We start from the raw sequence: 27,469 nt of genomic DNA on the forward strand, positions 1-27,469 counted from the left end.
GCCATTCCTCCGCCGCCAACAACGATAAACCGACAAGTTGACGGGCTGAACTTTCGCTATTTCCCACGGTCGCTCTCCAACGAGCGTTACGGAAAGCCCGGGACGTGCGGGATAAAACGTGACATTTCGCGGCGCAGGTGATCGCCGCTCCCCTGGACTCCATTACAAACCCTTTAAGGGGCATAACGGCCCTATAATGGGACGTACCATTACGCGGGAGGTGTGGCTGCGTAGATAAGCACCTGCCGAAATGCCACAGCTGTCTCGATCGGAAATTCTGCTGCGTTTGCTCGGATGTGGGGATATTTGTGGGAATGTGAAAGGTGGCGGGTCGCACCGGGGAACAATGGCGGCGGGGATGGAACGAGGGGGGAAATGTCACCTGGGCTGTAATTGTGGTCATCGCTTGAATGTCAGCATGTGGCTTGTGACGCACATAGTAGTGTAAAGTACAAAGGACTGAAACTACACTGTACAACATGCCTTACTCATTGAAGAGACTGTCTACCGCAGTAGTTGTGGTCATGGCTTGACTGTCAGCCTGTGCGCTGTGACATAGTGCATGTTGTCAGAATGTGCCCTGTGACGCACATAGGAGTACTAGACCATGTAACATTTGCCAGCAAATACATTATGGTTACCTTCACATGTTGTAAGCCTTACAAACTACTGCTCTGTTCATTCTTTAACTCAAACACATTGAATATATGGTGAGCAGCCCCCTCTAAAGCTTGTTGCTACATTATGTAATCAAACACCACGATGTTTACCAGTAACCATGGTGAGAGCCGTCTGGTTCAGGTCGTTGACCCTATCTGTGGGGAGAAGAAGACTAAGATGGTGTTGCTACATTATGTAATGGAACACCACGATGTTTACCAGTAACCATGGTGTCAGCCGTCTGGTTCAGGTCGTTGACCCTATTTGTGCGGAGAAGAGGAAGAAGAGGAAGAAGAGGAAGAGGAAACGAGCAAAAACAATATGGTTACCCTTCTGTGAAGGTAACCATAATAAAGTACAAAGGACTGAAACTGCACTGTACAACATGCCTTAGGCCACCCCAATTTAATTTCTCGGTTAACAGATTTTTTGAAAAAATGCTAAATTCCAAAATCAACATGAAAACAGAATCTCAGAGGAAAGTTTGTACTTTGGTGCACACAGTATCAGGGAGTGAACAGGGTCAGGTGCAAGTTTTCACCCCAGCCTTCTGTTTTCATGATTTTTTGTTGTTGCTAAAATTGAAAAAAAAACGGTAACCAAGAAATTAGATTGGTGCGGCCTTACTCATTGAAGAGGCTGCCTACCACACAGTAGTTGTGGTCATGGCTTGACTGTCAGCCTGTGCCCTGTGAGGTAGTGCATGTTGTCAGAACTGCAGCAGCACACACGCAAGTGGCCAGAGCTATTCTGTGCAAATGTAGCAGAGAACTCTGTGCAAATGTAGCGAAGAATCCATTGATGAAAAGCATGAAATGTAGCGAAGCAGTCACAGTTGTCTGTAGAGTACCGGTGGGACAATAAGCCAACTAAAGACTTTTCTTTCATTCACCTGTTCTTTCACCTGCCTGACACTTCCAAATGCCAAGTTTTGTAAAGGTCCATAAAGACATTTCTTCCACCTGCCGTACAAGTTTCAGACAAGTTGTTTTGTAAAGGTGCATAAAGACCTTTCTTTTGCCTTCCTGACAAGTTCGAAGTGTTTTAGGAAAGTCTTCACAGACAAGTTACTTTGTAAAGGTGCAAACATCCCTGTCTCTCGCCTTCCTGTCCAAAGTGGCTAAGGAGAAGCCTTTGTAGCAGCAAACTACATGACACATGATGTTGATGACGACGACATGACACATTTACAAACATAAACAAACACGAGACAGTCATGGAACTCTTATGTGAGACATTGACAGGTGACCTTTGTACAGGTGTGACAACGTAAAGACTTTTCTTTCACCTGCCTGACATAAAGTGTTTTAGGACAGTCTCCACAGACAAGTTACTTTGTAAAGGTGCAAAAAGACTTTCTTGTCTTCCTGTCCAAAGTGGCTAAGGAGAAGCCGTTTCAACAGCAGACGACATGACACATTTACAAACATAAACAAACATAGAAGCGTCTCGGAACTTTAATGTAAGACATCGACAGGTGGCCTTTGTGATGAGACCGAGGAATTCTGCAGAAATTTAGCCGGGAGTACTTTCTGACAAGTGTCACCAGTCTGACATGCGGGGACGGATTCACAGACAGGTTGTCTTGTACAGGTGTGAAAAAAGAGTCTGAGACGAGGACAGACAGGTGTGAAGAAAGAGTCCTTGGGCTTCACACTCCTGAAGGTGTTTTTTTAAAAGATGTTTTCTATACCTCTAATTTTGAAATGAAAATAAAGTCATATTAGAGAACAGACAATTGCAAAATGTAGATTTTCGAAACTGTGTTTTCAAATCTTTATGTACAAGAAAACCATTTGGGACTGATAAAATCCAGTCTATGTAGACAGTTGGTCGCTATAGACAGGATTATTAAATGCTTGTGTCGTTAGGAACAAATTGTGTAAGGGACTACCAAAAAGTGGTCACTTTAGCCAGGTGGTCCTTATGTAGAGGTGGTCAATTTTACAGGTTCGACTGTAGTGAGCAACAGCCAATGGACTGAGTTTAGGCCTTCTTCGATCCTTTTCTTGAGTTTGAGAGAGAGAGAGGTCCTCTGAAGTGTTAATGAAACTGGGCTAGGTGCCAGGGACAGTGTTTGTCAGTGTTTGTGGAGAGTTTTTGTCCAGTAGAACCGTTGGTCGATGGCCCCACTCGTGGGACAGTCTGCGCTCTGTTGTCCTACGAGGGCAGAGGTTGGCTATTGTTCCGGCTTGTTTACAGTACTAGAAACAGTGTGGCGAGGCGCGGGCGCGAACAGAGTCTCCATTGTACGACACACGGAGATCGCAACCGATCCCATTGGCCAGAAACATAACACTTATTGTTCACGTCACTCCTTTTACTCCTGATCTGAAAACGGCTAATCTTACCTTACAACTGACGCAACCCGATCCGCCCTTCACAGAAGGGCCAGGTAGAATCGCTCCTTTGTCTCCCCCTGTTATCATTTTGGCAACTGTGGACAAAGTTCTGACTGTTCAGGATGTGAGTTTGAACAGGTCCAGTCATAGCCGGACAACGGTCCTACAGATGACGTGATCTGGTGCTTAGACTGTCAGGAGAGTCAAGTGCCCGTGCCGCTACAGGGTCCTCATGCCGCGTTAGTCACTTCCACTGATCAGTCAGTTTGTTACACTTGCAGCACGTGCGTTCGGCTAACACACGCTTCCAAGCCAAGTCCAACTTTCTGCTTAAGGAAGACCAGCTGGGAAGAGTGTTTTCGCAAAGAGGCAGCACAGGTAATGACGAGTTTTGGATCAGCGGTTGACTTGGGTTGTTGGCAGTGCTCTTGGCCCATGCTCGCTCTGAAGCCAAGTCCAACTTTCTGCTCAAGGAAGAGCAGCTGGGAAAGGAGTGTCTTCGCAAAGAGGAAGGTAATTAAGAGCTTCGGATCTGCGGTTGACTTGAGTTGTTGGCAGAGTTTGAGCGTGCTGCTGTGAGCTGGCATCCTTCCGAGATTTCAGATCACAAGGCACGTGCTCTTGGGCAACACTCACTCAAAACTTTCAAGAAAGAGCAGCTGGGGAAGGAGTGTTTTCGCAAAGAGGCAAGTAATGAAGAGTTTGAGATAGAGAATTGAGATTGGGTCGACTTGGCAGAGTTTGAGGCTGCTGCTGTGAGTTGGCATTGCTCCGAGATTGCAGGTTTCAGGGCACGGACAGGATGACTTGATTAACCAGCTCAGTTCAAGTACTTCCTTCCTGTAAGTTTGATAGTGTTCCTCACGGTTCAGCGGTTTTCTGTGTAAGGATCTGACAGCCCTGTTGTTCATGTGTGATTGTTTGAAAGTTTGCCTAGATTTCCTCGATAAGGTAGGGAGACCAGACTGTCAATAGTGCGGACTGGCCGGCTCAGTTCAAGTTCAAGTATTTCCTTCTTTAAGTTCTTACAAGTTTGAAACTGTCCCTCACGTTTCAGGGGTTTTCTTTGTACCAATTTGAAAGTGGCAGCCCTGCTCTTGAAGACTTCATATGTACGTTGTGATTGAATGTTTGGCTAGATTTTTGTGATAAAGTACAGCGACTAGACTGCCAAGAGTACAGACTGGACGGCTCAGTTCAATTCCAAGTACTTCCTCCCTACAAGTTTAACTTACAAGGGTCTTTCACCGTTCAGGGGTTTTCCATGGGTGAAGGTTTGAGGCTGTTGCTTAATTAGAGGGATGTACATGTACAGTCTGTAGGTAATGAGATAGACTTTAAAAGGCTAGTCATGCCTGTACACGTATATTTTGAAATACCATTTGAGCAAACTAAAATCTGACACTGACCTTTTCTAAGGCTTGTTTTGTTGATATTTTGAGGGATCGCTAACGGTTCCTTGTCATGGTTGAAGGGTTTTCTGTGGATTGAAGGTTTGGCCGTTTCTGAAATGTATGTGGTAATTGTTTAAATGTTTGGCTTTCTTGCCGTGAAGCCCATTTCTTTTTTTTCATTGTTTGTTTAAGCTTGTCCCGTCTGCCTAACTCAGTAATCGACACAGACTTGGTGTCGTTATAATGATTGAAACGTTAAGAAATCATTAATTTTTGTGCACACAGTCTGGAAGAACAGATGTTTCTGTGCTTATCCAGGTATTTCAGGATTACCTGAGTGAAATCCAGGTGGGTTGAACAGGTGTAACAACTGTGCATGGATGTGCATCTTGTGAAGTTGTCTGTACAGGTAGGGGTTGGGAGGTACATGTAGGTCACTTCTTTTAATCGAGAGAACTGTATATACAAAATATCACAAATCTTCATCAGCACTTCTTACCTTTAAGTTGATTTTTTCCACTGCTTTTCACTAATTCATTTATTGAAATTTGGTTTAAGATTGTTCAAGGTTCAAGGTTAAGACCTTTTTTAAGGTAACAAGCTATAGCTATAGCTATGGTGAATTACATTTCTTTCAAATTTTAAATCTTTTCTTAGAAAGTTTTCAAGCAAGGATTCAGGTGTAACATGGTGTGTGTCTCACAAGTAATGCGACATCAAAAAACTCATACAGGTGCTGCTTCTGTTGAAGTTGTTAATTGATACTCCTGTACTCCCCATCAACCATTTCTGCTGCCGGGTGTTTTACTGTGCGATTCTGAGGAAGGCTCAGCTGTGAGATTGTTCCGCTAAGTCGCCTGAGGTGTTAAATGTACTGGAAAGACGTCGCGTTTAGATTGAAGCACACTTTTCCCTCCGGCGCGGTCCCGGCGCGCCGTCCAACCGCGGAGTTTGAGCGACTGGCGGCCATTTCTGTCCCCGTTTCTTTAATAAGAAGCAGGAAAGTCTCTGGGTGAAATCTGGTCTCGCATCGGTTATTGGATTTTTCAGGCAGGAGGGGAGAGAGATATCGGGCCCGGCTGTGGTAAAGGCACGGAATCGATCAGCAACGATTGTTTTTGCGCCTTTAAAGCCCCTTGGAGGGCCATTTGGCGCGGTGTCAGTTTCGGCTGGTATCATGTTTGTCTTTAGGGTGCTCATAATGGGGAATGCCCAGGGGGAATCATGGGCAAGCTTACCGGGATGGCGGCTCGGAGCGGAGCGCACGGCGTGATTGGTGCCGACGGGGTCCATAAATGTGCGGGGCATTAGTGGTGGGTACATCAGAACAGCCAACTTCAAGGCGAGATCCGATCGTGTAATCATGGCGTAGTTTGGACCTCTCTTTACCAGCGGCGCGGCGGCCCCATTTTCACGCTGACGGATTTACTGCCGTGTGAAGATCTGAGTTTGGTTCCACCCTTCAGGAAGGGCATCGGGAGGGAGCGATCTGACCTGGTTCAGTAATAGGTACAGAACGGTCGAAGCGTTGAATAGCCGAGCGGCAAGGCTAGCGGACACGAGATCGAGAGGTCACGGGTTCCATTCCCGGCATTCACGTGGTGTCCTCGGGAAAGGCGCAACTGTACACAACTTTCCTCTCTCTACCCAGGTGTAAAAATGGGTACCTGACTTTGATTGGGGAGGTAAAAGGCAGTGGAAGGAAAGAGATGGGCTCCGCCTTCCAATACCGTGCCCTAGGCACAGTTGATAACAACCCACTGCCCCTACGGCCTCAAAAAGTCTATGGGGACCGTTGCCTATTTTCAGAGAGTGTTTAAAGGGAATGTCATTGATTCGCATCACATCATCCAAAAATGGAGAAAGGTGGGCGTGTCAGTATTGAGAAGCTCTGATTGGTTGCTCCACACGGATGCTGGTTGTGATGAGGATGAGGTCCATATTGTAATTCGATCACTCATAGCTTCTGAAGATGATATGTTCCAATTCAACAGTGTTCCTCCCTTCTGAATGTGACTTTCCTCAGAATTAAAGTTTGACTGGTTTCTTGTCAGACGAAGACTAAGAGTTGACCGAATTTTGTCCTATGTTTTACAGGTGGTTGTGAGACGGTTTCACCGGATGCTCAACTTCTGATCTGCGGGAAGACAACACTGAAACTGACTCTCTGGACTCAAGTTGCCACTGCAGGCGGCATGGGGAGGTACTGACAACTCCTGCAGATATCCGGTGAGTTAGTAGTTATTTTCTTTTTTTGTTAAAACAAAGTCGAACCTGCACCCCCCTCCCCATACAGATCTCTGTTTAACTATCTGCATAATGTGAAGTCATCTCAGCGGTGGATTCCTCATTCCTTGACAAAGACTGGTGTTGTACAGTCAAAAATTTGGGTAAATCTAACTTTTGTGTCAGAAATTACAGTTAAATTTTTGTTCAGTTTCAGAATGATTTCTATCCAACACAGATGAATTTTCAAGCTAAGGTCTCTGTATGTATGCTCTGAAGTTGGTTTCATTATCAAGGACGTTTCTGAGCAGCAGTACAGAGAAGTTGCTTGAAGTTGCACCTGTAACAGCCCTTTGATGACCTGATCACGGTGAACTGCCCGTACGTATCCCTCCACCGCTGCTCGTTACATGCCCCTCGTTAGCGCTGCTCAAACCTTGATGTTACGATGAGCTGCCGGCGCTGAACATCGCCCTGCAGAATTACCCCTTGATGATCCCACATCAGCCGTTAAACAGCACATTTGCAGTGATTTAGTACATTTGTCTCTCGGCTATCTGTTGAAGAGTTTTTCTCTCAGGTCTCTCACATTTAGTAGATACATGATCAGATTCAAAGAACAATTTTATTAAGGTTACAAAATTGTTCTTTGATTATCACATACATGTATCAGCCGTTAAACAACACATTAGCAGGGATCTAGTACATTTGTTTCTCAGCAAGTTGGTCTCTGATGAAGAGTTTTTCTCTCATGACCAGATCCACAGAATATCACCCTACAAAACTGCCCTTGATGACCACATACCAGCCGTTAAAACCAACACATCTATACGGACTAGAGAGATTTCCTGATGTTTCAGTTCAGCTATTAAACAGCAGATTTGGAGTGATTTACCGCATTTGCCTCGTGGCAAGTTGGTCTAGAAACAGATGATCAGGTCCACAGAACATCACCCCACAATTTTGTCTCTTGATCATCACATGAAAGCTGTTAAAAGCAACGCATGTACAATGACTCCCTCGTGTTTTCAGTTCAGTTGAAGATACCCAAATTGCTAGTTTCTGTCAGTTGTATCTGTATCTGTATAGCCGGTATAACTGCCCTTTGGCGTAACACACCAGCTTCTGTACCTGCATAGTCGGTATAACCGCCCTTTGGTTTAACACGCCAGCTTCAAACCCAAAAGGCACGCAGTGTGCCAGCAGCTGGTAATATTACTCCAAACGACCTGTCACACCTAACTTTTGCACATCTAAATGTAGCTGCACGCGTTCTTTATAGCTATCCAGCGAAGATGCCCCTACTGTACTTGATGTATGTAGATTAGAAGTTTCTACTATATAGTGGCTCCAGGTTTGCCACACTGTCAGTTGTGTTGGTAACTTTTGCTAGATCCCCCAGCCTGCAGGAGGTGTTTAAGGAAACGCTACATTTCTACGGCACACCTCGCTGGGTACGATAAGGCTCCCAAGGTCATGCAGAACGTTCCAAGGTCAGGAATACATATGTAGCGGTGTGCGACCTGCCATCTCCCGGGCTTCGCCACATTTTTAACTGCCGCTTCGGAAATCTGCGCTTTGGGGCGCCGTTAATCAAAGTGCCACCGGTCGTAAACTTTACGTGCCTTTTGTAAGCCGGGGGTGTGAATTATACATGGCCCTGTCGTTACCTAAAGGTGAGCATACCTGTGCTCATACCTGTTCTCATACCTGGCCGTGTTGTCGGGGCTTCAAGGTGTGTAATTTTCCACTTCAGGGCGCTCCGTACAGGTGTGATAGCCTGATTGTGTTCTGTGCTTGTAGAGAAGACGTGGCGCGACTTATTGTAGGATTTCGGTAAATTTGAGGTAGAAAGTTTACAAATGACAGTGTTACCAGGCCTTTGTAATGTTGTGACTGACTATGTTGTAAGATAAAAGGATTTAGTTCTGCAGCTTTGAGTTTGGGAACTTCAAGGTATTTTTTTTCTTCCCGATTTTGTATGCCTCAAATGGCTTTAGTCTAAACCGCACTTGTAGTACAAGTTGTAGGTTTTGTTCTATTTATATCTCCGAGCTTTACATCCGCTCTGTGTGAAACCTGTTGTTACATGTTTGAAGGTGAAGTTCTTTCCGCACAACAGCATTCTTGTCACCAAACAACCCGCAGATCAAGTGACTAAAACTTTAAAAGGACATAATCTAAATCCCTACCTGGGCTGAAGTTAAGAGGCCAGTCTGTTTTACATCTGGAATATACTTCTTGTAAACTTATGAAAGGGATGATAATGTATGACATCAGTTGTTCTTTGGCTTCTTGTGTAAGACCTTCCCCAAGGCAGTGCGCTGAACTGAAACCGCTGTGTTAGTGACGTCAGCTCGACTGTTTCGTTTGTTCCTTGCATGACTCGACAATTTGCTGGCCAGATAGGATGATAATGTGCATGTATCGTATCAATTGTTCCTCGTTTGTTTATAAGACCTTTTCCAAGACAGTGCACTGAACTGGTTATTACTGTATGTTGTGTTAATGACGTCAGCTGGACTTGGTTTTTGTTCCTTGCGTGACTGGACAGTCTGCTGGCCTTTCTCACACAACAGTTTTACATGCAGCCTGTTAAATATGAAAAGCCAATAATCCTGTTGAGCAGCCAGGCGGGGTCGTTGTCATGGAGACCGTCGTCAGGTGACTCACCCTGGCAACGGCAGACTGGTTCCCTTCAGTTCTCCATCAGACCGTTGCCATGGCGGCTGCTGCGTTTATGGAAAAGATTGCTGGGAGAATAAAACCCCTCGTTTTGCCAAATGGTACTGGATGAGTTTGTGAGTGTGTAAATGGCTTGAAGGGCTTTTTGGCGTGTTTCTGATGGGGAAAGTTTATCTCTTCTTAGCATGAAATAAAAAACATGCGAACTTAATTGCATTTACAGTAATGGCTGAGGGGCTTTTGGTGTGTTTTTGATGGGAAAGTTAATTTCTACTCCCCGTTGTTAGCACGTCCTAACGAGGGTAGTGAACTGAAGCTGGTTAAGATGACATCACCGCGGGAGCACCTTGTTAACCGATGGTAGATAAGCGGTTATGGTTGTGACACGCCAACCGTTTTACAGCCGTCAGTCACAGAAGGCAGTTATTGTGGCCCCGTCATTCTGATAATTGTAGACTTTGGTTGTACTGCTCGTAAAGAAGTCATTATCCTGGTCGGGTGGATTAAGGAGTCAGAACTGCTGGTGATACGGGCGGTGATTTGGAGAGAAGCGAGCTGTGACGCCAGTCTCCGCCCTCCTGCGTTAAAGTGACCTGGGTCAGCAACAACTGTCTCCAGGACCCGTCCCTCTGTCTGGGGACATAAATTTGCTCGTCGGGATTGACAAGATTTCAACCCATCTGTCGAAAAAATTTGAACTTCATGAAATGAAGTTGCTGAAAATATATTTTCATAAACTTAAAATGACAGATTTAACAACAAAAATCAACAACACGGTCTCCCAAACAACGAGCGGGACAGTAAAAAACATTAAAAGCTGGAGACAGTCCTAGAAGCTTCCCTCCAAAATACAGGCTGCACTAGCCAGCACAGTTGGACTTGTTTTGTTGTCATGTAACGCTTGTTGTTGTGTTTTGGCGGGAAACTTTCTCAGATTCATCGTTATTGGCACATCGCCAGCCGACCTTTGGGTCACCTTCGAAAGGTGTTCTGTTATGAATCGTGTTCGGTCACTGGAAGCTTGGGAACCTTCAACTACCTGTACAATGACGTGTTTTCTAACTCCTTTGTCATCAGCCCAATTCAAACTATGCAGTGAAGTGTATGCAGTTATGCTTTGTGAATGGATAGTTATGACAGTTCAGCAAACATACACTTAATAATTCTCCTGTTTTGTCAGCTTCATTTGTTGTCAGTTTTGTATGGGACTCTAGATACTTTGTTGTCACACGGCCAACTCAAATTTGGCGCTGGGAGTAGTAGTAGTAGTGTATAGTTATGATTTGAACGGATAGTTATGACAGTTCAGCAAACATACACTGAATTATTCTCCTGTTTTGTCAGTTTGTTTTGTTGTCAGGTTTTGTTGGGAACTTTGGATACTTGGAACCTTCAACAACCTGTAAAATGATCTTGAATGTGCCTCTGTCGTCACGAGTCCAACTCAAACTGGGCACTGCGAAAGATGCATGGTTATGAATTGTTACTGGATAGTTATGAGTCTTCAAACATTCACTTATTATCCTGTTTGTCAGGTGGTTTTGTCCTGAGTTTTTGGCCGGAAATTTTCCCAGGCCTGTTAATGTTGGCCCCGCGCCAGCTGACCTTCAGGGCACGACAGAAAGGTCGTTTGTTGTGATTTGGAACCAGCGACTGGAAACTTTGGAAACGTTATTTAATGAGGGAAAATTTACTCTCCTTTTTGGTTCCAGACTGGCGGAAATGATTTGGTGTCCGTTCCAGCTATCACAACATCATACCTGTCCCGTTTCTGTGACTAATTGTGCCCTGCTAACGAACCAGTAGGTTAACGACCTGTCAGGCGCCAGGACAATAGGATTATATATACTCACAAACACACCCTCCATTGTGCTATAGCAGGTGAGAGGCCTATTGTCCCACCTGTCTATTATAGGGCTGTTGTGTTGGGATACTGATACACTCAGCTTAGGTGGGTTGGTAGGATTAGTTCATTTGCTTGTAGGGAAACTAGGAAAATTTACACCAAACTGTTTGACTTATTTGAGTCTGATGGAAAGAAAACAAAGATTTTAAAAAGGACAACAGGTAATTTCCATTCAGTTTTAGAGCTTTGAATGGAACAGAATACAACAACATGGAAAGTTGTTTATGTATGGTTTACTTCAGTTCCCCCTTTATTTCATCTCCAATGGTTCAACCCTTTATCTAATTAGGCCTAGTCTTGGCGAGATGCCAACAACAACAAACCCAAACAGCCTATAAACATCTTGAGGCCTGCGAAAGCCTGGCGTGACAATCGCGTTTAAGGCGCCCAGGATAATGGGCCCAGAGGAGTGAATTTGTCTGAGGTGAAGGAGCGAGTGAACACCTGTCGGACAGGTAAGCACTGTGCTTGGTTCTTAGTTTGTGATGTTGAGAAGGAACAAGGTCGTAAGGTGGGCAGGTTTTTCTCAAATGTGTAGTACTGATGTAGTGTAAGGTCCTTTCAGTTTACAGGCTTGTTTACTGAAGCTTGCTTTTCATTGGTGCCGTGTTGTTTCTGTAGGGATGTTCTCTAGTGCAAAGAAGTGGGGAACGTTGTTATCTTGGATGTCAGTAGAACAGGTGGTCATGATAGCGTGTGCCCTGAACATGGCAGGTTTCTGCCATTGTTAAGCCCTGTCTGTGGTGTGTGTGCTATAAATGTCTGCGTGTGTCAAGCCCTGTCTGTGGTGAGTGTTGTAAATGTCTGCGTGTGTCAAGCCCTGCCGGTTTTTATATGTCTGTTGTTCTGACTGTTTCTGTGTGTCTGTTGTTTATTGAGACAAACCGCATTCATGGAAGGACTGACATAAAAAGTGACTATTACTTTTACAAGATGTGAAACCGGAGACCAGACTGTAACCTAAGGTTTGATCCACTCACACTGGGAAGGACCCCTACTCTCTCTGATTGTTCAACTTGTTCTGTTGTCCTTGTCAGTCAGTAGTCCTGGAGACAAACCAGTAGCCTGTATGAGGGTGTTACTGTTAGGTGTTACTGTGTACAGGACAGGAGGAGGCTGTAGAGATGGGGTAATGGGCTTGTTTTGGTTCACTTTGATGGGGCATAATTTTTATGAGATGGAGGGAGAGAGATGAAACAAGAAGAAGGGGAGAGATAGATAAAAATCCCTGCCCACAGTCCTTGGCAAAAAAGGTATTGCTGAATTATGAAGGTTAGACATCCAGGTAAACAATGTGTAAAGACGATTCACTCTCTTTAACTGGGTAGGATTCGGAGACTGCTTTCAGACATTCCGAGTGACATCATCACTCTTCTTCAGCGTCACTAGAACAAAGTGGACACTGAAGAAGATGGATGGATGTCAGTGGCAGAGATTGAACAGTCTTTAGATATAGATTTGCTGAGTTGTAGAATCAATATCATTTTTAACAATATCATTTTAAAAAGCATATTTCCCTCTGCCAAAGTGGTTATGCTTTCAATGAGTTCCCTAATGTTAGGATCCGTACACTTTGCCTGCCCATTTTCCTGTTAAGTGTCAGCCATTAGGTACACATGTACATTAGTAGTTCATCCTAGCCTCTCCCACAGTGAGGTTCAGGTGTGTGTTACACTTGCAATTGTGCAGAAAGCTATTTATAGCGCCACTAAAAGGCACTTCAGCGGCAGCCCACCGCTTCGGGTTTTACGCCGTCCTTTTCCTCCGACGGTAAAACGCAGGAAGCTGATTGGTTAGCTTGACTGCTCGGGGTTGAGGCTGGACCAATCCATTTCCTTGGTTCTCAGGCATTTGGTATAAAAATTGAGCAAGAGGTCAAAGGTTGGGGAGGAAAAGTTGACTCTGACTATTGATAGTATTTAATATGGGCTGATTCTAGAACCCGTCCCTCCATCCCAGGACAGAAATTCGCTTGTTGGACGGCGCAAATTTCACCCCGCCACCCCCCAAATCATAGATTCATGACATGAAAATTGAAATTGATGAAAATGTATTTTTGGAAGGTTAAAATGACAGATTGGGTTCTTACAAGCATTGGAGGAATTTCTATTCATATGAAGCATTATCTATTTTTAAAATTAGAGAACCAACAAATTAATTTGGCGTGGCCTGTGGTTCAGGTGCGGGCTGGGCGGAACAGTTTGGCCTGACAGCGCGGTCCAAGGTTCAGGTGCGTTGGGCGGGAACTAATTGCACGCTAAGCCAGTTTAGCACCACTAAAAGGAACGACCTTTGCCGTAACGTCGCTCGCCGAGAACCAACCTGCAGCAAGGAATGATAAAATGTTCTCCCCGGAATTTTCCACTTTTATGATAGAAAATTATTACTAAAAATGCTGTAATATTCTTTAGTTTCTTACTTCTAGTAAAGTTAATTTAGGACGGGATGGTTAGTTGAAGGTTAGTGTTAAACAGTCGGTCTCCCTGATAAAATGTTCGCCTCGGATTCAGTCAGGAGGCTTTGCCCAATTTTCCACTTTTATCATAGAGAAATGTTACTGGAAATACAGTAATATTCTTCACTTTCCAACTCCTGAAGCAGCCTTTTTCATGCTAAATCTACAGCAGAGGATGGTCAGGTAATGTTAGTCATCGTAAGTTATAAGAAACTTCTTTCTGATGTACAGAAATTCTGACATAGTCACATACATTATAACACAGTTCTACAGCAGAGCGAAACCAATCAAGTTCAACCCAGGCACAGCAACCCAGGCACAGCATCTAGTTGTTTTCTTCTAGCCTTTATTTATTCATGAAAAGCTCAAATCAGCCTGCTACTGTTACTTGCACTTAGCCTTCGCGCGAGAATTTGCAAATTTGAACTTATCATACATCACTTGCAGAAGTTTCAAATATCAAGATTTTGTTCTGTGAATCATACCCCTTTTGTGTTAAAGTTGTCAGACGATGGTAGCACTGTTTTACATCTTCCTATGAATTCCTAACTCGGTAACCAATAGGAAACTGGGTGCCAAACGGCAAAAGTGTTCTAAAGGTTGAAGTTGTCAGACGATCACAGCGCTCAGTTTTTCTGTGTTGGTCCAAGAGCATTCTAAAACCATAAACTGCAGAAGTTTCAGATGTCTAGGTTTTTGGAAATAAATCGTACCCATTCAAGTTGTCAGTTGATGGTAGCACTCTGTTTGCTGTATGCAAGGAGGTTTTTGCTGTACGTCTTCCTCTGAATGCCTTAACTTGGCGTAAGCCAGGCTGACCTCTGGTGTTGCGCCGGCAGGTCGGGGACCGATAAGCCGTACAAAGCGATCTCTGATGGCTGCAGCGATCCATTAGCCTGTCCTGAAAAATACATGGCCACATCCATAATTCAGCAGCCAACTTCAGGCCTTTCTGCCACATAAAAGTGCAGATTCTGAAGGACTTCCGTTTTGTCTTCAGTCTGGGGGTGCGTTCTGAAAGAGTTTCCGTTTCGGCCTGGGACTTCAAGAGGGTCCTGAGAGCTTTATTGGACTAAAATAAAAGAATTTTTTTTTAAAGTGTAGATTTTTTGGACAGGGTTAAATTTTTGTCCATAATTCAGCATCCAACTTCAGGCCTTTCTGCCGCATAAAAGTGCAGATTCTGAAGGACTTCCGTTTTGTCTTCAGTCTGGGGGTGCGTTCTGAAAGAGTTTCCGTTTCGGCCTGGGACTTCAAGAGGGTCCTAAGAGCTTTATTGGAGGAAAATAAAATAATTTTTTTTTTAAGTGTAAATTTTTTGGACAGGGTTAAATTTTTGTCTGTCCCAGAAAATTTCCGAGTACTCGAGATATCCCTAGTTTTGCAAGAGCTTACTGTAAGTGCAGAAATGTTCGCGGTGGTTTTATGTTCGTGGTTTTCGCGGCGACAGTTTCACCGCGAACTTAAAACCTGAATATTTTTGTCTGTAATTTAGCATACAACTTCAGAGCTTTCTGATGAATGAAAGTGCAGAAGGACTTCCATTCTGTCTTCGGTCTGGGGGGGGGGGGGGTGTGCTCTGAAAGAGTTTCTGCTTGCTGGCTGGTGACATTAGAAAGCCAAGTCAATAGCCTTTAATGTTTTGTTTTATTGAGCAAAAATTAAACAATTGTGCCCTTGAGAAAGGCAGTTTCACAAGTTTTTTTGGTGAGGTAACTAAGTAGAAGGAGAGGGATGGGCTCCGCCTTCTACTCCTATATCCTAGACACAGTGGATAACAACCCACTGCCCCTACGGCCTCAAAAAGGCTAAGGAACTACCAGTCCTGTTTTTATAAAACCCAGTCGATATCTGTTTTCCTCAGGTCTCTATCCCCCTGAGTCCTTTTGCAGGTTCTCTCATTCCCCGCCGATGTTATTGACTTTCACGAAATGTTTCTGTCAATTTCCATTTGGCCAAAGTCCAATATTTTCATGGAATTTCCATTCCGAATGATAAGATCTATCCAATCCTGGTGGGAATTTCCCTTCGCTTGCACAATTTTTTTATTGTATTGGACTCGATACTGTCTTAACTGGTTTGTGTGGTAAAGTGGTTTACAAGCAAGGGCTGTTTTTGTGTGTCTTGTTACCTCTATGAAATGGAGGCATTGTTTTCAGAGTCTCTGTATGTTTGTGTTTCCGAATATTTTTGCCAGTAATAACTTAAGAACCTCTGGATGGATTGTAATGATATTTTGTAGGTTGGTAGGTCTTGAGAAGGAAAAGCTTAAGGTTGATAATAGGTCGCCTGGCGGCTTTTGTTGGTACTGCAGCAGAAATTCCGTTTAAAATAAAATCTTTTGTCCTTGTTTTGTCTTTGGTCTTGTTCACATTTTGTGCATCTTTGCATACCTCATCTTAAGATGTAGCCAAAGCCATGAGACTCCTTGAAGATTAGTGTTAAGACTTGCCAAGTGCAAGAATGCAGTAAAGATAAGGCGTCTTCTGGCAGCTCAAGTTGATTTCCTCGAGGTGTGAGGAAGAAGGAGCAGGTCCTCGTAGGTCTTGCCTTGGATGGAGGGGGGGTGGACTTGAAGGGTTTTCTCCAAGTACAGTAGGGCAGTTCACAACTGTGGTCATGGACGGGAATGTTCGAACCTTGCTCTAGTGCAAAAAAAGCAAACTAAAACAAAACAAGAAACAGCTACAATGCAGACAAGTTCAGTTTTACCAACATACCTATCGAGATGAGTACAGGTGACCACAGATCTTGGCTACAATATGCCGTGGAAGCCGCATTGCACTACTTGCACTACTTGCACTACTTGCTAACAAAAAAGACACAGACACTGATCTCTCTGGTTCCTTGAACCCTGCACACAAACATGTCCCCAGCCCTGAGGTCCAGCCAGTGTAGGAATGCTGCAATCTTTATCGGCCGTTAACCAGAGAATCAGGATTACCTGGATGGAAGGCAGCAGTTGTACATGTACATGTACATTGTACAGGTTGACAGTAACTGTAACACACAGAGATACAGAAATGCCTTAACCTGAAGACACACATGTCCCCCAGCTAGCTAAGCTCCTGTCCATCCAGTGCAGGAATGCTGCTATCTTTATCGGCCCTTAACCAGGGAACCAGGCTTACGTGGATGGAAGGCAGACCCTGGGAGATCTGTGAGGCTCACAGGCTGCCGTCTTTACGGTGATGTTATGAGGAAAACCTGATGCAGAAGACTTATGTGCACATTATGGATACATCTTAAACCTAGTGTCAAGACTTTGATGTACATTAATCATCCATGCAAAATGGGGAGAACCTTGGCTGGGCTTTAGAGTTGGAGTGAAAATTATGCTGCAGTGGGGAAGTTTTAGTTTTCCATGAGACAGGTGAATGAGAAATAGAGGGTCGCCCGGCTGTTTGCACCTGATTGTGTAGCACAAGGCTGTGTGTACCTACAGGAACAGGTACATGTAAATCATTTAGGTGCAGGTACATGTACATGTATGCATCCCTAGTATATATACATTGCTGGGCTGTTTTTATTTACCACATTAACACATAAGTTATCGAACCCTTTAAAATCCTATGTCAAATTTGATTTTTCCTTCCCCTGAAATATGGTTTCCCTAAAAAGTTGACAAGCAGGCTATGATGTCATCACTTCCTGTGTTCTGTAGTTTTATTGGAGAACGCTCCTCTGATCTCTGTCCTGATCTCAACTCCATCTCTGTCCCGGGGTACAGTAATCCATGTCCAGTCCAGGTCTGAGCCGATAATTCCCAGCCAATCCTGGGGTAATCCATTGATCAGACCCCCCCTATAGGGACATCAATGATGATGTATGTTCCAGGCAACTCGGTTGGCTGACAGGTGGGATATCCAAGCAGATGGGCGGTGTGGGGCTGTGTTTATACATCACTAGTCTTGTACATCTTTCAAATGGAACATTTTTTACATGGATTGCTTTACTGTTTACAGCATGGTTCAGAGTTGTACATAACAAATAAATAGATAAAAAACAAACGAACAAACGCATGCTTATAGGGCAGCTTGGGTATAACAGCATGAATTACTGTATTATGTGATACATGAATAGCCTTTTCTGAATAGATTTCCATTAACCTTTAGCACTCTGAAGTAGCTGTTTGGCACCCAATTCCCTATTGGTTACAGAGTTAGGCTCTCTTTACATTACATATTTGGCGACAGCGCCACTGGCGTCAGCGCCACTGGCGTCAGCGGGAACCCCGTGTAAAGACAATTCCCGTCGACGTAGTCCCGATCTGACCAAATTTTCTCCCGTCAGCTATGAAGCCGTCGCCCGTCAGCACAGCGGGAGTCCCCGACAACTTCAAACTTCGTCTGAAGAGAACGCGCCGGCCCGCGTCGACGGGAAGTCAGGGTTTCGGGGATTAGCATAAAGCGCGCGCTAATTAGCATATACCGCGGGATCTCAGTTCCAAGAAAAATGGCGCCGAAGAAGGGAGACGGTGTAGCACGCTGTACGTGGGGCATCCCCGAAACCAAGTGTCTGATCAGTATATGGTCAGAGGACGCGATCCAGAAGCAGCTGGAGACACCCAGGAACAGGATGGCCTACGCAAGCATAACACATCGGTTGCAGGAGGCCGGCTACGAGCGTACACAATCGCAAGTAAATAGGAAAATTCGCGATCTGCGCGGTAGTTACGGCAAGGCGAAGAGAGCCAACGAGAAGAGCGGCGGGGGAAGAACCACTTGCCCCTTCTGGGACGAACTACACGTGTTTCTGGGTGACAGGGAGGCTATGGACCCACAGTCTTACCTGGAGTCACAGGAAGACTCAGGTAAATTCTGCACTATTCTACGTGATGGCCTTGATTCAAACGTGAAGGAATTTTCTTGGGGGGGAGGGGGGCACGCCTTTTGAATATGTATTAGGCAAGGTTGATTTCAGAAAGTTACGCAATATCCGTGAATGTTGACTTCGTGTATTATGATACTACTTAGCACTTAGGGAACCTTGTTTAGAATTCACAAGATTGCCAGAAAGATTGAAACTAATTATTTGTCTGAGAACCCTTCAAAACCAGTTGAGAAGAATGTGGTGGGTACTGCAATGTTTATAAATATTATTTAAAAATCAAGAAGAATGAGTATTTTTGAAACTTTAATGTATGTTTTTGTTGTAATCTTCATGTTGTCAAAATATGCAAACCAACTCTACTTCTCCTTCATATTTACAAGAATCATCTGCCGGAGAGGGCAGTGATGGCAGTGATGCTGGGGATGAGGCTAGCGGTTCTCCACGTGGACCGAGCCCACCTCCAGAGGATGATGCTGAAGACAGTATCAATGTGTCAGTTGACTCATCTTCATCAGGCAAGTGGTCCTTTCTCCTTTTTTATTATCAGCGCAGGAAAGCACATTGTCTGACTTACCTGTTTTACTCTCTCTTGTGTTGAGATACCTGCTGCTGTGCCACTGACTGCTTCCCATCTTTTGTATATGGTAGGTCTGGACACTTCAACAAGTTCGTCAACAAGTAATAACCCAGCAAAGAAGAGTTCAACTCAACCAGGTACAGTACTAGTAAAATTTCAATTTCTAACCAATTTTAATGTAGTCTGTTTTCAACTTTATCAGGATTATTGTCACCGTAGTATTGCATGTAGTAATAATGTGTGTCAATCTGCTCTTTTAACAACTCATAGAGAAGAGAAAGGCAGAGGAAGAAGGAGGAGGAGTGGAGAAGAAGGGGAAAACTGATTCCAAGCAAAGCAAGACGGGAAAAGATGGTAATTTTCATAAATATAGTGTTTTCAAAATATAGTACTGTAGTTTCTTGAGTTGTATTAGAAATGTTGCATGGATGATCTATAACAATTTATTTTGTTATGAACTTAAATTTCTGTTCAAAGGCTTCATAAGGGAATCAGATATTGACTAGATGGTAGTACTATGGATAAAGCCATATCTTTGTACATAGTTATATGAAAACTTTTAATAATGCTATGTTATTTTTAGGGTATCTGAAGAAACAAAGAAAGAAGACAACGAGGCTAGAGAATGCCTTCGCTGGCCTGGAGAAATCCATCGGCAGCCTCCAGGAGGGACAAGAGGACAGGCAGCGAGAGGCAGACAAACAGAGGGCGGATGAGTGGAAAGAACACGACTTACGGATGCTCCAGATGCAGCAGGACCATGAAACCCGGACTGTCACCAACATGATGGGGCAGTTTATGGCCATGATGGGGCAATTCATGGCCAACCAACAGGGAAGCACCCAGTCCCCCCCCACCTCTTGGGGCTCATCCATGCCACACAGCACTGCCCCCTCAGGTAGCCTATACACAGGCACTTATGGTGGACAGTCCGGGGCCCCCCCCATGTCTTACAATCCTGCCCCTTACCCCCCCACTGCTGGTGGTCAGTCCTGGAGCTCGTCCATGCCAAGCAGCGCTGTGCCTACAGGTAACCAGTATCAGTCCCAGGGCCCCTCCATGTCTTATCCTTCCCCGACCGTGCCACACAGTTCTCCCCCAGTCAGCGAGGACCCCTCCACTTCTGACAAACCAACATATACTCAGCTTTACTGATGTGTATTCTCTTTTCGGTTAAAATGTTGTTGCTTTATACCAAACAAACCATAGTTATAAATATCAAAAGTCACAAGTACAAAACTATATTTTGCTGTTTGTTAACATAAGAGATTATGTTATATATGTACTCACAACATAGTGCCAAACAAAACAAGTGCAAAAAAGGGTAATAGCTATTTTAAACTATTATCATCTCTCAGGGATAAGAACAAATGAAGTTTTCAGCTTATGTTAGGAGGTAGTTACTTAGAATTCCCCGTTGGGAATGTTTAACTGAAACTCTTTCTTACTTCTGTTGCATGTACAATCTTCTTTACATAAAGAAATGATGTTGTTGCTTTATACCAAACCAAACATAGTTATATATATATCAAAAGTTACAAAAAGTGTACAAAGTACAAAACTATATTTTCTGTGTACGTTAACACGAGATTATTTTATCTATGTACTCACAACATAGCGCCAAACAAAACAAGTGCAAAAAAGGATAAGAGCTATTTTATACTATCATTATCACTCAGGGAAAGGAGCAAATGAGGTAAAGAGTTTTCAGCTTACTAGTATGTTATGAGATAGTTACTTAGAATTTACCATTGGGAATGTTTAACTGAAAGTGAAACTCTTTGTTGCTTCTGTTGCATGTAAACATCATAAGTGCACAAAGTACAATATTTTTACTGTTGAACATAACATGAAAGTACATTTCATTTTATGTATTCATCACTCAGGTATATGTGATACGTACGTACTACTACTACTACACATATTCTTGCATATTAGAACATTGTTGCGAAAAGAACATGTCCTCAAAGTTTACAGAACTATTTTTGTCTTGAGGGTAGGGATGAAAAACTATATGAAATAAAAAAGTTGTACATGTACTTTTATATTGTTGCTATGTGTTTACAAAGTGATTTTGAAGTTAGACTCTGATGTAAACTATAGACTGTCTACAAAAAGGCTGACAACACATACTAGTTTTCCTCTGCATTGAAAAGCCTGGTCAGGGCATCCCTGGCTTCATTGGGCAGGCCCGGTCGCTGGGCAGCAGGTCGCCGTTCGGCTTGTTCAGCGGGGAAGTTGATCTCCAAGTCCTCGTCTTTGTGCACTTCGCAGATATTGTGCAGCACGCAACAAGCCCCCACGATGGTCGGTACGTTGTCCAGGGAGACGTCCAGTCGTTTGGTCAGGCACCGCCATCTTCCCTTCAGCAGACCAAAGGCGCACTCCACCGTCATCCTCGCCCTGCTATGCCTGTAGTTGAACTTGAACCTATCCCGACCCAGAGCGCCATTATCTGGGTACGGCTTCATGAGCCACGGTAGGTGAGGGTAGGCTGCGTCTCCAAGCAGCACTGCTGGTACGGCTACACCGTTGATATCTTGTGCGAACTCCTAAAAATGTTGTGAAAAGTGAAAAAAGTACATAAGCTTTATTGTACCTACAACACATATGAACAGTAGCAATAGTATATATATCCGTATATTTAGCCGTCTATAGCAGCAATAGTATATTTCTGTAACATGATTTTTATTTCTAACATGATGCATAGCACGGATTCAATATTTGATTATCCACCGATGACGATGTCAGACATCGATCCGTACCTGAGGAAGCAAGGTCCCGCTCTCAGCCCGGCGGAAGATGCGCGACTTCCTCAGCACACGAGCGTCGTGTACGCTGCCTGGCATCCCCACGGAGATGTCTGTGAACCTTTGAACAGAAATGGATGTTTTACAATATTGTACATCCTCGGCACGGTCTATTCACGTGGAATAGATAAATGATAGAAAACTTGGCACTGTTTTCATCGTATAAATAAATATTTACTCAATCAGTTTAGATGGGATAAACACTCCGTGAACAAGCTGTGGGAAACATACCTGGACATGTGGTCAACCACCCCTTGAAGAATGACGGAGTAGAATCCCTTTCTGTTATAGAAGTCCGTTCGATCCTTTGATGGTGCTTTTATAGGGATATGGGAGCCGTCTACCGCACCTGCACACTGGGGAAACTGCCACCGCTCCTTATAACCCTGGATCGTTTCTTTTAACCTCTGTCCGGTAGGAAATGAAATGTAGTCTCGCCACAGTACTTGGTTTATAGCGTCACATACTTCGTGTACAATGACGCAAACCGAACCTTCGCTGACTCCGAATAGGTCCGCAACACTCCTCATCAAATCCCCAGAGGCCAGCCAGTAGATGCAAATCGCCAGTCGCTTGCATGTCGGTATCGCCGACCGCATCCGAGTATCTGTCATGGCCAGGACCGGGTTCAGCTTGTCACAGATCATCTGGAATGTGCTTCTGGTCATCCTGAACCGTTTGTAAAATTCTGCGTCACACAGACAGCCCTGGACAAACTTCTGCCAGAAGGTGGCCGGTACACGTACGTATTGCCAAATCTCCCGGTGGATAGGATCTCCACCTCGTGCCAGAGCGATGGCAGCGGGGAGGAAAGCAGGGGGAATTCTTGCTGGGCGACGTCCCAACAACATCTCCCGGTATCTCAGGCGTCTCCTACGTGCCAGCCTTGCTCCTTGCCTCATGTTGGACAGTACGCGCATGAGATAAGTGAAGAAAAACATCTGGAACATGGCGAGCAAAATGTGCGGCGGCTCTCCCGCCATTTTGGATTTCGCGCTTTATGTCAAAGGTCACAGCAGGTCAGGTTAGGTCACTGCCACTAGCTGAGCGCCGCGGGTGGCTGCCAGATTTCCGGGCGGTGTGTCTAAAGACGTCGCGACAGCGGCCTCCCGTCAGCGGCAAATTTTGCCGCTGACGCCAAATTTGTAATGTAAACCGGACCTTAGGCAGCAGGGAGAAGGTTAAAAGTTGATCTGTGTTCCTGTTCCACACTGCTGTGGATGTGAGGATGGTGTTGACTTAAATGGAGCGAAGCGGATTTGTTTCATCACCATTTCATGGACCGGTTGTCTGTTCATTAGCTCCCTGCAGTAAACCATGTGCAGACGGGGCTTCAGTATTAGTGTGTGTATATTTACAACTTCACGTATCTATAGCTCCAGTCTTCAGTACTGTAAATCCATTTGTCTGATATATTGCAGTTGGTGATTTTAGCAATTGGAGGACTTTGATTTAACAGTGGGAACAAGCATCACTGTCTCAAATGTTAGTGATCAAATATTTGCGATGGTGAAATTTTAGAGGTTGACTAGTGTCCACTAAATTAGCTAAAATTATGGTACCATTAACAAATAAAGAATTACAGTATTTACAGCTAAGTAGTTACAGCTCCAGTCTTCAGTATTTATCGCTTTAGTATTTATAACTTCAGTCTTCTGTAGTTACAACTTCAGTCCTGAATTTTGCACCTCCCGTCTACAACATTTACAGCTTCTGTTCCGCTGTTGGTGTTTCGTTGCCAGGCAGATCCAATAATGAATATGACCGTTGTATCACGACTCACGTATGTACAATTCTCCAGTCTTTGAAGTATTTACAACTATTATAGTATTTATAGCTTCAGTCTTTTGTATTTATGCCTAAGGTCTACAACATTTACAGCTTCTGTTCCGCCACTGGTGTTTTGCTGCTCGCAGATCCTATGATGAATATGAATGTTATATCACGACTTTCCCTTCACACTCCCCTCGCCAACCGTCGTGATTACGGGAACATTCGCGGCTGAGACGTCTGTAAATTACGTGTGTCTCCGGTCGGGCGCGGGAACCATTGTTGGGGGGAAATTTAAAGGAGCGAAGATAATGGCGGTTTTAATGAACAATTGTCCGCGGAGATAAGTCGGTAGTAATTCAGGCCACAGTAGACGTGTGTTATCGCTGGTTGAGACGGCAGCAGTTCTGATCAGTGGGAGTGCTTCTGTCGGGTTTTGCCGCGGTGTTTGTCTCAGCAGTAATTACTCAGGCTGCTGAATCCCGCGGGTCCGGATCAGAACGTGTGGATGCAGAGATACGGCCACTGTTTCCTTTATTAGGGGATGAAGGATATTCTGGGTGTTCAGGTAACGCTGGCTGTGGAACAACTGATTGTCATCTGTGACAGAAGTTTGTCATGTACACCGAAATTCTGTTCCTGTTTAGTAGGCAGAGGAAAAACTGTCTCACAGGTCCAACTGAATTTCTACAAAATTAAAATAAGTGCAGATGAAGTTGTATCTAGGAAACAAATCAGCACGGTTATAACAAAGTCATGTATTGAAAAAAATTGTTTCCAAAGAAACAGAAAAAAATCATCAACCTAAAGACAGTCTTCAGGAGTGCTCCATGTTGCAAGATTTATTAGAACTTTGATTATCTGTATCTGTATCTATATAGCCGGTATAACCGCCATTAGGCGTAACACACCAGCTATATTTTGTCTAGCCCTTACCTTTTCCCTTATGACCTCCAAAAAAAACAATTTGAGTTTCTCATGAGTAAACAAAGGTTCGAGCAAACAAATAAAAAAACTATCCTGTGTCCAACAGCATGAGTGAATAACAGCACATCATAAGAAAAGTGCCTGCTGTAGTCATGTTTCTCACACAACAGTCAAACTGACGTTGCGGAAGAACCGGCCAACCGGAGTTAAGTGCGGAGAGGAGTCACACGTGGGCTGACTGACGCAGGGTGTCGTTATACATGTACATCGCATCTTCTGCTTGTTAGATGATTGCAGCAATGTCAAGGATTTCCACTGGAGATCTGTTTTAAATGTTTGATGTTTTCTTAGAAATCCAGTTTATTAGAAATGTTCGATCTATTCTTCCGCTCACAAATAGATCACGTTTCCCTCTGGTTAAGAAGATTCCTGCAAAGTCAAGGACTTTCTCTGCAGAATTGTTTTATGTTTTATTATTGTCGTTATAGATCACGGGAAGATTTGAGGAAAGTCAAGGACCTGGAGATCTGTTTTAAATGTTTGATGTTTTCTTAGAAATCCAGTTTATTACAAATGTCAAATCTATTCCTCTAGGATTCATAAAAATATAAAACATACATATACATGATTACAATACACATGCAAGTGCCTCTTTAAAATCCCTCCTGGTCATAGTACTGGTTGTGTGGGGGATGATAGCAATGCATAACGGATGGGACATGTGATTGGTATGATTGGCTTCAGAAGTTGTACAGAAAGTGTATCACAAGGGATGTATAATGGCTTGTGCTGTTAGGTGATTCCTGCAAAGTCGCAGACTCAAATCAGTTTAGAATCCCTTCTGGCCATAGGAATGGTGTTCAGGATTGGTGAGTTGTTGTATGATTCGCTTGTTCTGAGCATGAATCAGAGACATACCTACAACTCTCTGTCCTGCCATATGTGAATTATATCTTAGTGTCTTGTCAAAATAATCAGACACTGGATACTGCCACTGTCAACCTGCGTTTGACACCAGACATGAACACATGCAGGCAGGGCAAAGGGCTCTGTCAGAACCAATCACGTCGCGCCGGCAGGTTATGATGGGGGACAGGAACTGTCAGAACCAATCACAGCGCACTGTTGCAAGTGATGGTGCTGTCTGGACCAATCAGATTCCACCGCTAGCAATATGACGGACAACAGGATCTGTCAGGACCAATCAGATTGCATCACTGGGATATGATGGACAACAGGGTCTGTTAGGACCAATCAGATACTACCCTTAGGGATATGATGGACAACAGGGTCTGTCAGGACCAATCAGATTGCATCATAGCTGCAGGGACGTAATGTTGCAAGCAGAGAGCACTTAGTCAAGGGCAGGAAAGGGTCAAGGAGGGTCACTGACAATTGGATTTGAACTTTTACCAAGTAAAACTCTCATGGAAATCAGTTTCTAATTGAAGATAATGACGACATTACTCCTTTTACTGAATATAAACTGAAAGTTAACAAAGGGGTCTGTTTTTATTTGTGTACAAGTGACCGTAAATTGCCAAGATGGTTCCCCTTTTGAACTTTTATTCCAGGGAAGAGAAAGCCAAACATTTAAACAATTATCCACATACACAGAAGGTGAAGGATGCCTTATAAGGAGTGTCAGGAAGGTGAAGGATGCCTTATAAGGAGTGTCAGGAAGGGGAAGGATGCCTTATAAGGAGTGTCAGGAAGGTGAAGGATGCCTTATAAGGAGTGTCAGGAAGGTGAAGGATGCCTTATAAGGAGTGTCAGGAAGGTGAAGGATGCCTTATAAGGAGTGTCAGGAAGGTGAAGGATGCCTTATAAGGAGTGTCAGGAAGGTGAAGGATGCCTTATAAGGAGTGTCAGGAAGGTAAAGGATGCCTTATAAGGTAATGTGCTGATGATGCAGTAGGGAAAGAGCAGGATAAAAGAGGAAGCACAATTAAAGGCATACCGGTATCTGGATTACAGAGGACTTATGCTAAGATTGGAGAGACTTGAGTGCAGGCCATGATCAAAAAGCTTTCAGCACATGGAGGGAAAGTGGGACGTCGGGTGTAGTTACATGTAAAACTCAGATAAAGGTTTTGCCGAAGCACGGTCGGTTCTGATGAGAAACCTGGATATTCCCCTTGGCTGTGGATATATAATGGATGAGGTGGTAATGTGGGGGCAAACACAGCTGACTGTTATCTGCACAGGAGAGAAGCCCTCGTAACTTACTTGGTTCTGGGTACTCATTTACAAATAGAGATGACTATCCACACTGGAGAGAAACCCTAGTACCTGAGGGTTAAGGGTGGAGAGAAAAACATGCAGACATTTGTCCACACTGGTGAGAAACCCTTGTTGGGCCCTCACAAGAGGGGAACCCTGGTGCCCAAGGGTGAGCATTTCATAGTAACAGGCAAAGAGAAAACATGTTGAGACAGAAATCCACAGTGGAGAGAAACCCTGCTTGGTGATAGAATGAGAGAAAACACATTCAGACAGTGCTTCATACTGGTGAGAAGCCCTGGTTGGTTCCTGAGGGTCAGGATTAGAGAGAGAGAGAGACATTCAGAGTGTGACAGTGGAACTCTGTGATCCACACTGGAGAGAAACCTTGAAGCATGGTACTTCTCTGTGACTCACAGTGGAGACCAGCCCTCAGCAGTGGCCTTGGCTGGGAATTATCCTGAGCTAACTAAAAAAAAACACATTCAGAGTGGAAACCACACTGGAGAAAACACTTACTGGTGCCTAGAAGGGTAGTATAAGTGAGTGGCCTTGGTCGGTGATTAACCTGAGCTGACAAAAAATACATTCAGAGAGGAACCCACACTGGTGAGAAACCCTGTTTGGGGCCTGGGGGTCAGGATTAGAGAGAAACATTCAG

The 27,469-nt window shown here is 44.2% G+C and overlaps 4 protein-coding genes across 11 annotated transcripts in view; 3 read left to right on the forward strand and 1 right to left on the reverse strand.

Moving 5' to 3' along the window:
* Window positions 1-27,469, forward strand: part of LOC136427114 (semaphorin-1A-like) — a 145,479-nt gene that overhangs the window by 26,858 nt on the left and 91,152 nt on the right. For 6 of the 8 annotated variants that reach the window (XM_066415836.1, XM_066415834.1, XM_066415839.1 and 3 more), the window contains exon 2: window positions 6,494-6,625. The gene's annotated coding sequence lies outside the window, so the exon portion shown is untranslated. Of the gene's footprint in view, window positions 1-3,115; window positions 3,381-6,493; window positions 6,626-11,618; window positions 11,669-27,469 lie in introns of those variants that run through there. The other 2 variants (XM_066415835.1, XM_066415837.1) reach the window with 2 other exon arrangements.
* On the forward strand, window positions 17,834-21,123 carry LOC136427124 (uncharacterized). Its single transcript, XM_066415858.1, has 4 exons — window positions 17,834-18,481; window positions 18,882-19,215; window positions 19,349-19,432; window positions 19,662-21,123. The coding sequence occupies exons 2-4, from the start codon at window positions 19,143-19,145 to the stop codon at window positions 20,231-20,233; spliced, it is 729 nt and encodes a 242-aa protein (XP_066271955.1). The 5' UTR covers window positions 17,834-18,481; window positions 18,882-19,142; the 3' UTR covers window positions 20,234-21,123.
* LOC136426440 (zinc finger and SCAN domain-containing protein 29-like) lies at window positions 18,124-19,122 on the forward strand. The gene is made up of 3 exons (XM_066415105.1): window positions 18,124-18,481; window positions 18,882-18,993; window positions 19,101-19,122. The coding sequence occupies exons 1-3, from the start codon at window positions 18,124-18,126 to the stop codon at window positions 19,120-19,122; spliced, it is 492 nt and encodes a 163-aa protein (XP_066271202.1).
* On the reverse strand, window positions 20,220-23,026 carry LOC136427119 (uncharacterized). The gene is made up of 3 exons (XM_066415851.1): window positions 22,120-23,026; window positions 21,844-21,949; window positions 20,220-21,630 (listed from the first exon to the last, which is right to left on the reverse strand). Exons 1-3 carry the CDS (start codon window positions 22,869-22,871, stop codon window positions 21,211-21,213), a joined length of 1,278 nt encoding a protein of 425 aa, XP_066271948.1. The 5' UTR covers window positions 22,872-23,026; the 3' UTR covers window positions 20,220-21,210.

Source organism: Branchiostoma lanceolatum, chromosome 2 (assembly GCF_035083965.1).
Source record: "Branchiostoma lanceolatum isolate klBraLanc5 chromosome 2, klBraLanc5.hap2, whole genome shotgun sequence".
NCBI lineage: Eukaryota > Metazoa > Chordata > Leptocardii > Amphioxiformes > Branchiostomatidae > Branchiostoma > Branchiostoma lanceolatum.